Source organism: Meles meles, chromosome 9 (assembly GCF_922984935.1).
Source record: "Meles meles chromosome 9, mMelMel3.1 paternal haplotype, whole genome shotgun sequence".
Classification (NCBI taxonomy): Eukaryota; Metazoa; Chordata; class Mammalia; order Carnivora; family Mustelidae; genus Meles; species Meles meles.
Window position 1 is genome coordinate 105,087,323 of NC_060074.1, and position 9,077 is coordinate 105,096,399.

The window sequence follows — 9,077 nt, forward strand, 5'->3', positions numbered from 1 at the left end:
ACTGGACCAAAATAATGGAAGTGGAATATTTAATTTGTGTAATACTTGGTTTTGATTAATAATTTTAGATAGCTGATAGTTTTAGTAGAGGTAAAATTTAATTGGATTCTTTTTTTTTTTTTTTACTTTGTAGCTGAAACATAATATGCACTAAAATCTGATTACTCCTTAACTAACCCTGTTCTATTGGCTGTAACATTTACTCTATCTAAATGCAAACTATCTTTGGGGGAGCAGAGGCTTACACAGATACAGATTTGGTTAAAACAGAAGTTCACAAAACCATACTTTTATACTCGAGAGTCCTTCTGATGGTTCCATTCTATTCTATAATATTCTGTTTCACTGAGGAAAAAAATTACGTTTGTGACTCATGAAACTGATTTCATGATCTAATGGACCACTGCCTTCCTTATGAAAAACACTGATTTTGTGGCTGTTATTCTCACAAAGTAATCATACCATTTTTTCAGGGGACTTATTAAGTATTTTATGTATGAAGATACTTCTCTTACCTTGTTTTTATCCCAGAGGTTCCCAAGTTGTTCTTTTCCTTAAACATTTTTGGTGCCTAAGTGTAAATGGGAGACCCTGTTGAAATGCAGAGTCCTGGGCTCCTACTCAGACATCACTTCTGTGGGACTCCTGTTGGCCCCAGAAATCTGTGTTTGTGATGAGCGTCCCACATCCTTCTGATACGGGCAAACTGAGAACCAGGCTTTGAAAACACTTGTCTCGTTTATGGCAGGATCTAGGGAGTGCGTCCTTGGAACATGCCCCGAGCGTAATAAGCTTTTCTGCCCTAGGAAAGCCTTTCATTTGAGAAGCATCAATGAAGTTAATTCTTATTCTAGCTGTCTTAGCTGTGTTGTTTGGTTTTGTTTGTTTGGATGCTATCTCAGGGAACAGATCCTCCGCGTTAAGGCTGAAGAAGATAAAATTCCATTGCTTGTCGTGGGAAACAAGTCCGACCTAGAGGAGCGGAGGCAGGTGCCCATCGAAGAGGCTAGGAGTAAGGCAGAGGAGTGGGGCGTGCAGTACGTGGAGACATCGGCTAAAACACGGGCCAATGTGGACAAGGTAGGTGTGCACTTTGTGCGTGTTTCTTAGAAACAGCAGGATGTAGACATCTCGTCTGTTGGGTTGGAGGGAACCGTTTATGCAAAGTAGGGGAGGACTGCCTTTTCCAGATGTCTCACCCAGTATGGTGAGAAGCCCTGGGAGCGTTTGACCCTGGAGTTAAAAAAACGCAGAATCCTCTCACTTTGTCAGGAGCCTTTGTGGGGTATGCTTAGTGCTGACACGGCCCTCGGGAGTATAGCAAGATGAGACCCTGGCTTTGTGCAGACTGTGTGGATGCACACGAGTAGTTCCCTGTGCTCTCATCTGCCATGGCCTCTTGTTCTTCAGGGTCAAGTTCTTCAGCAGGTTTTCAGGGACTTCCTCCAGGACACACGGTGTATCTTGATTTGCTGTCCGTGATTGGTCAGAATCATTCTTTTCACCTTGCCGGCCACTGGCGGGGCCAAAGTGTTCGGTTTTTATAACTTAGCTTCTCAGTAGCATTTACTCTCAGGAATCAACTCTCCAGGGATCAATCTTCTCTTCTCTCTCTCACCCATCCCCTGTATACTTTCTCATTCAGATCTCTGACGCCAATGAAAGAGCGACCTTGACAATGATGAACGTTGACGATTTTTGAAAATCCACCTACCAGTGATTGCTATCGTTAGGTTTGGGGTGTGTTTTTGGTTTGCTTTTGCTTTTTTTGTTTTTAAGAATTAAGGTTCAGAGTGGTTGCCACACAGTCCAGGTAGACAGCCTTAGACATACGGCTTTTCCTTCATCTTCACTTGTTTGTTAGCTCTTCCTTCACGATCGCTGCTCCGGGAACATCCAAACCCATTTCACTTTGGCCTCCTTGCAGCGGCTATATATGCTTTGTTCTGTGCCGCGACAGCATCTGAACCCCCAGAGTGCCTCTTATGTTGCCCTTTCTTAGGGGGAAATAATTCTCCTTTACTTTTTCCCTGACAAGGGACAGACTGGTAATCAAGCTTACTTTAGCTTGAAGTGATGCTCGAACATCGGCACTGAGAATGTTGGCATTAGAAGAGACTCACTTTATTTAAAAAAAAATTATTCAAGTATGATTGACATACAGTGTCATATTCATTTCAGGTATGCAACAAGTTGACTTAACAATTCTGTGTATTACTCAGTGCTTACTACGATAAGTGTGGGCACCGTCTGTCACCATACGGTGTTATTACAGTATTACTGACTAAATGCCCTATGCTGTGCTTTTCATCACTGTGACTTATTTGTTTCATAACTGATGGTTTGGACCTCTTAATCCCTGTCACCTAATTCACCCATCCTCCCACCCTCCTCCCCTTTGGCAACCATGAGTTTGTTCTCTGTATTTAAGAGTCTGTTTTGGTTTATTTGTTTCTTAAGATTCCACATATAAGTGAAATCATATGGTATTTGTCTTTCTCTGTCTTGTTTCACTTAGCATGGTACCCTGTAGGTCCATCCATGTTGTTACAAATGGCAAGAGCCCATTCTTTTTTCATGGCTGAGTAATATTCCTCGGTATGTGTGTGCCTCTGTGTGTGTGTGTGTGTATCACATCTTCCTTATCCATCCATCTGTTGATGGACACCTGTGTTGCTCCCATAATTTGGCTATTGTAAATCATGCTGCTATAAAAATATAAAAACCAGGTCCATATATCTTTTTGAATTAGTTTTCATTTTCTTTGGAGGAATACCCAGTGGTACAATTACTGGATCATATAGTAGTTCTATTTTGAATTTTTTAAGGGACCTCCATACTGTTTTCCACAGTGGCTGCACCATTTTACATTTCCACCCACAGTGTACAAGCGTTCCCCTTTCTCCACATCCTCATCAGCACTTACTTTCTTGTCTTTTTGTTACCAACCTGACAGGTGTGAGAGGTGATCTCTCATTGTGGTTTTGATCTGCATTTCCCTGAGGCTGAGTGATGTGTCTTTTCATATGTCTTTTGGTTGTCTCTACATCTTCTTTGGAAAAATGTTTATTTGGGTCCTTTGTGCATTTTTTTAAAACATATTATTTATTTATTTGACAGACAGAGATCTCAAGTAGGTGGAGAGGCAGGCAGAGAGAGAGAGGAGGAAGCAGGCTCCCCACTGAGCAGAGAGCCTGATGTGGGGCTGGATCCCAGGACCCTAAGATCATGACCTGAGCTGAAGGCAGAGGCTTAACCCACTGAGCCATCCAGGTGCCCCTCCTTTGTGCATTTTTTAATGAGATTATTTGGTTTTTAGCTGTTGAGTTGTGTAAGTTCTTTATATATTTTGGACATTAACCCCTTATCGACTATATGATTTATAAATATCTTCTCCCATTCAGTGGTTGTCTTTTTCTTTTGTTGATGGTTTCCTTCCTTGTGCAAAAGCTTTTTCTTTTGGGGTAGTTCCGATAGTTTATTTTTGCTTTTGTTTCTCTTGCCTGAGGAGACAGATCCATAAATATGTGGCTAAGGCTGATGTACAAGAAATTACTGCCTATGTTTTTTTTTTTCTCAAGCTTTTATTTAAATTCCAGTGTAGTTAACATGCAGTGTAACTTTAGTTTCAGGTGTACAAACACAGTGACTCAGCACTTCCATACGTCACCCAGTGCTCGTACCTGTGTTCTTCCTTTTATGAGTTTTATGGTTTCTGGTCTCACATTTAGGTCTTTAGTCTATTTCAAGTTTATTTTTGTGTATGGTGTAAGAAAACGGTCCGGTTTCATTCTTTCGCATGTAGCTGTCCAGTTTTCCCAACACCATTTATTGAGAAGACAGGTTTTTTTCCCCCTTATGTATTCTTGTCTCCTTTGTCTTAGATTAATTGACCATATAATCATGGTTTAGTTCTGTGCCCTCTGTCCTGTTCCATTGATCTGTGTGTCTGTTTTTGAGCCAGGCCATCCTGATTGGATTACTAACATCTTGGGAGTATATCTTGAAATCTGGGATTGGGATCCCCCAGCTGTGTTCTTCTTTCTCCAGATGAATTTGTCTCTTCAAAGTCTTTTGTGGTTCCATACAAATTTTATGATTATTTGTTCAGTTCTGTGAAAAATGCTATTGGTATTTTGATAGGGATCGCGCTGAATCTAGATTGCTTTGGTAAATATGGACATTTTAACAATATTAATTCTTCCAGTCTGTGAGCGTGAAATATCTCTCTATTTGTTTTTGTCATCTTCAATTTCTTTTATCAATGTCTTATAGTTTCAGAGTATATGTCTTTTACCTCCTCGGTAAAATTTATTCTCAGGTATTTTATTCTTTTTGGTATAATTGTAAATGGGATTGGTTTCTTAATTCTTGTTTCTGCTGCTTCAGTTTTGGTGTATAGAAACACAACAGATTTCTGTAACCTATAACTTTACTGAATTTATGTATATGTTCTAATAGGGTTTTTTTTGCTGTATCTTTAGTGTTTTCTATACATAGTATCATGTCATCTGTGGATAGTGACCATTTTACTTCTTCTTTTTAAATTTGGATGCCTTTTATTTTTCTTTCTTGTCTGAATCTAGCCATGGCTAGGATTTCCAGTACTATTTTGAATAAAAGTGATGAGAGTGGACATTCTTGTTCCTGATCATAAAGGAAAAGCTCTCAGTTTTTCACCATTGAGTATGATGTTAGCTGTGGGTTTTTCATATATGGTCTTTATCATATTGAGGTATGTTCCCTCTAAATCCATTTTTTTGGCAGTTTTTATCATGAACAGTTGTTGTATTTTGTCACATGATTTTTTTCTGGGTCTTTCGAGATGATCATGTGGTTTTTAGCCGTTCTAGAACTTTTTAATGTGATGTATCACAGTGATTGATTTGCAAATATTGAACCACTCTTACATCTCTGGAATAAATCCCACTTGATTGTGGTGAATGGTCCTTTAAATGTATTGTCGAATTCAGTTTGCTAATATTTTTGTTGAGGATTTTTGCACCTATGTTTATCAGATATTGGCATGTAGTTTTCTTTTTAAGATTTACTTATTTATTTGAGAGAGAGCATGGGGGAGGGACAGAGGGAAGAGAGAGAGCATCTCAAGGAGACTCCCCACTGAGTGCCAAGCTCGATGGAGCTGGAAGCGATGGAACCCTATGTGGGCTCGATGTCACGACCCTGAGATCATGACTTGAGTCTAAATCAAGAGTGGGATGCTTAACTGACTAAGCCACCCAGGTGCTCCTGTAGTATTCTTTTTTTGTGGTGTCTTTGTCCGGTTTTGGTATTAGGGCAACGTTGGCCTCATAGAATGAATTTGGAAATTTTCCTTCCTTTTTATTTTTTTGGGGGAATAGTTTGAGAAGAATAGGTATTAACCGTTCTTTAATGTTTGGTGCAATTCACCTGTGAGGCCATCTGGTCCTTAACTTTTGTTTGTTGGGAGTTTTTTGATTACCAGTTCAATTTTGTTACTAGTGATGTCTGTTCAAATTTTTCTTTTTCTTCCTGATTCTGTTTTGGAATATTGTATGTTTCTAGGCATTTATACATCTCTTCCAGGTTGTCTAATTGGTTGGCATAGTGTTTTTTAATATTCTCTTGTAATTCTTTGTATCTTCTGGTGTCCGTTGTTATTTCTCCTCAGAAAGGGTTCACGTTAGAAGCACTTTGGAAGCATCTACAATATAAATCTGTCTGTGATGTGAAGTAGGTTCACTTGTTAGCTATTTTTTCTTCACATTATTTCTCAATTCTTATGTCGATTCCTGTGCTATTCCAAATTTCTTTCTATCAAATTGTGTCCTAGTTGTAGGAACGCACAGGAAATCCAGACATTGTATTTTATTAAAAAAAAAAAAAAAAAAAAAAAACAACAACTCAGGAAGGCTTTCTCGGCATGGAACCATGGATATGTAGTTTTTTGACAGGGTGCTGGTGGTTGGGGCCGTCGCCAGGCACCTTCCATCGCCCCTTCCTCCACTGGACCAGCCTGACCTGCCAAACAGGACCCAGCAGAAACTCATGACTGGCAGCATTGTATTCACTTGTAAACAATTTACACGAAAGGATGGGAGGCTGTTGATAAGATCAGCCCATGAACAACTTCGTCATCATTTTGAATTGGACACATTCCATTCCCTCCTGCCTTTGCTGTTAGAACAAAAAGAAAAAGCTGTAACATCTGAAGCCATTCACTGCTGCCCTGGTGGGTGGGCTGCTTAGGTCACTTTGGGAGGAAGAGGGTCTTTTTCTGTGCCCAGAGCTGGTGGTAGATGCACAGGGAGTCCCCCGACTCGGAAAGTTGGTCTTCCTTTTCACCAAGAAGATATGTCTATGAAAATAAAAGGAGCTTGTAGTTTTGTGTGAACATCCAAAGATTAAAGCCTACATTCAATCTCACACTTTTAGTCTCCGTCATTCCCTCCAAGAAATCTGAAATGTTTCTTTGTAGAAAGCATATTTTGTCTGCTTGGGTATCATTGGCACTTTGGCATGATTGCTGGTAGCAGAGGGCAAAACCCAAACTATTGTGACCAATGATAATTTGTATCTGAATAACATGCTGGCATTCAAAGGACAAGCCTTCTATCAGTTCTTGATAAAGTTCCTTTCAGTGAACATCACAAGGAATGGAACAGTGGCTGTTCCTGAGAATGAGGGCAGGGGCATGGGCACGGGTGGGTGTGGGGCAGCATGTCTCTCCTCCCCATCTCCCCAGTTTCCTGGTGCAGGAGACTGAGTTTGTTTATGCTTTATCCCCCTTCTCCCCACCCCTCCATGTTCTGAGTCTTCTAGTTTTGCCGGGGAAGCTGTCGGGCATAATGATGTTCCTACCTTCAGAAGGTCATGATAAGGGTGACATGGTGGTATCTAAGAAAGTACCCAGTGGCGGGCACTCCTCTTAACCTTGCCCGGTGGCTGGAGATGCTAGAAAGTCTGATGCAAATTTTGGCACAAGGTTGATAAAAATAAGTTTGCTTTTGCTTTAAAATGTAACTACGTAGCCTACTTAGTGGAATTACTTCATGAAATCATTAAATGGCTTTTTCCTCCCTATTTTTTTCACTCCTTCCTCCCCAATCCAGGTGTTCTTTGATCTAATGAGAGAAATCAGAGCCAAAAAGATGTCTGAGAACAAAGACAAGAATGGCAAGAAAAGCAGCAAGAACAAGAAAAGTTTTAAAGAAAGGTGTTGCTTACTGTGAAAACCAAGATGGCGGATGAAGTCGATCGCCGCTAAGGACATGGGGTGGGCTCATTAAGAGAAGAGCATAGTCGACTTCCTGGTGTGTTCCCTGCTCTCCCCAACCTCATTCACACATACTTCTTTAAATGGGGGCAATGTTTGTGACCCAGTGGCTCGCAGAAGAAATAAGCCCTTGTCCGTGCATTGGAACGGCTACTTTGTCAGGAGGTTTTGGGAGTTTCCTTCTCCCTCCCCTTCTCCCTCCCAAAAGTTTAATCACAGATGTAGTGTACAGGTAAGAAATAAGTGTTTGTTGAAAAGAAATGTTCTGTCATATTATTTCCCGCATCTTATTTCCCTCCCTAGTTTTATAACATCACCGTCTTCCATTTTGAAATGAAAAGGTCTTATTAAGTTTTGGGGAGAGGGTAGGATAAGACCCTCCCTAACTCTCATTAGCTTAACAGAAGTACTCAAAAAAATCCACTAAGCTCTAATAAAAGTTCAGAGATTTTTTTTGGGATAAGTTTCTTGGCACTACCCTGTGGATCTGAAGCACAGCAAAAAAATGAAAATAAATATGAGTCGGGCCAAATAGGTCAGTAACAAGCTCATAAAGCCTTCACCCATATGAAAAATGAAGTTGAATTCTTCATATTTAAACAGCCAATTATAGCCTGTGTTGTCTATTTCTCTCCTGTAGCATCCTGATTTTTGTGTAGAGGCTTCTTTTTAGCAGATCAGGTGAGGACTCAAGACTGGTATACTTTATAAAGAATATATCTTGGGATACATCCTTTCCTAGTGGCCAGACATGGTTAGGCTCTTCCTCCTCTGCTGGTAACCAACATCTCTCCTTCTGGTCAACCTCTCTGCATTCAGAGGTCAAGAGAGCCTCTTCTTTTATTTCTTTTCAGTATAATGAGTTCTTCTGAAGAAGGTGATGAGTTGAAATTGTATTCTCAGATCACGAAGCCAGTGCCTGTGCCAGACATTCTGCTACCTCTCAGAGAATTGCTCTGTAATTCTAAATTTAAATTTAGGAGAAGAGGGAAAGGATAAGATAAGCCATTGCCCTTGTACCTCTGAGAATTGGCTGCTACTTCTACTATAACTTTCTTCTGAGACGGCCTTAGAGTCGGTTAGAAAAAGGCTTTTATTGTTGAGATATTGTTATGCTTTCTTGTATCAATATTCTCAGTTTAGCAACCTGAAAATTTTTCCTCAGGAAAGGAGTACTTAGACCCAGTATTCAGCACATTTTCCCCCATTTCTCGGAAGTGATATTCCACATAGAGGTGCCAAAAGTGAACTGGGGTGGGGAGAGTGGGAACCGTTCAAATTTATAGTTAGTACAGAAATTGTGGAAATTATGATCTGAAAGGAAAGCAATCTTGTATCACCTCCTAAAGAATCATGGTCTTTTTTAATAAAAAAAGCAGACAAATAACACTTTTTCAAGTTTCCAGATTTTTTATTTTCTCCTCTTGTCGTACAGGTAAAATGCAAGTATTAAAGAAACTGACAGTAACTTACTCATTATTGATCTTGTTAAATGTTCTGTATTATCAGACAAATTTTGTTTCAGTTAATCCTTTGAACTGGGTTGTGGGAAATATAGTTTAAGTATGATCAGTAATTTTTTTTCCATTTTATTTATTTTTTCAGTGTAACAGTATTCATTGTTTTTGCACAACACCCAGTGCTCCATGCAAAACGTGCCCTCCCTATTACCCACCACCTGTTCCCCCAACCTCCCACCCCTGACCCTTCAAAACCCTCAGGTTGTTTTCCAGAGTCCATAGTCTCTTATGGTTTGCCTCCCCTTCCAAATTTTTTTTTTTTTAATAAACATATAATGTATTTTTATCCCCAGGGGTAC

The 9,077-nt window shown here is 40.0% G+C and overlaps 1 protein-coding gene across 3 annotated transcripts in view; it reads left to right on the forward strand.

Moving 5' to 3' along the window:
* Positions 1–8,650, forward strand: part of RALB (RAS like proto-oncogene B) — a 56,002-nt gene extending 47,352 nt beyond the window's left edge. For all 3 annotated transcript variants that reach the window (XM_046019093.1, XM_046019091.1, XM_046019092.1), the window contains exons 4-5: positions 903–1,080; positions 7,095–8,650. In XM_046019093.1, coding sequence (XP_045875049.1) covers positions 903–1,080; positions 7,095–7,214 — 298 coding nt within the window. In that variant the 3' untranslated portion in view covers positions 7,215–8,650. The remainder of the gene's footprint in view (positions 1–902; positions 1,081–7,094) is intronic.
* The last annotated feature ends 427 nt before the right edge of the window (positions 8,651–9,077 follow it).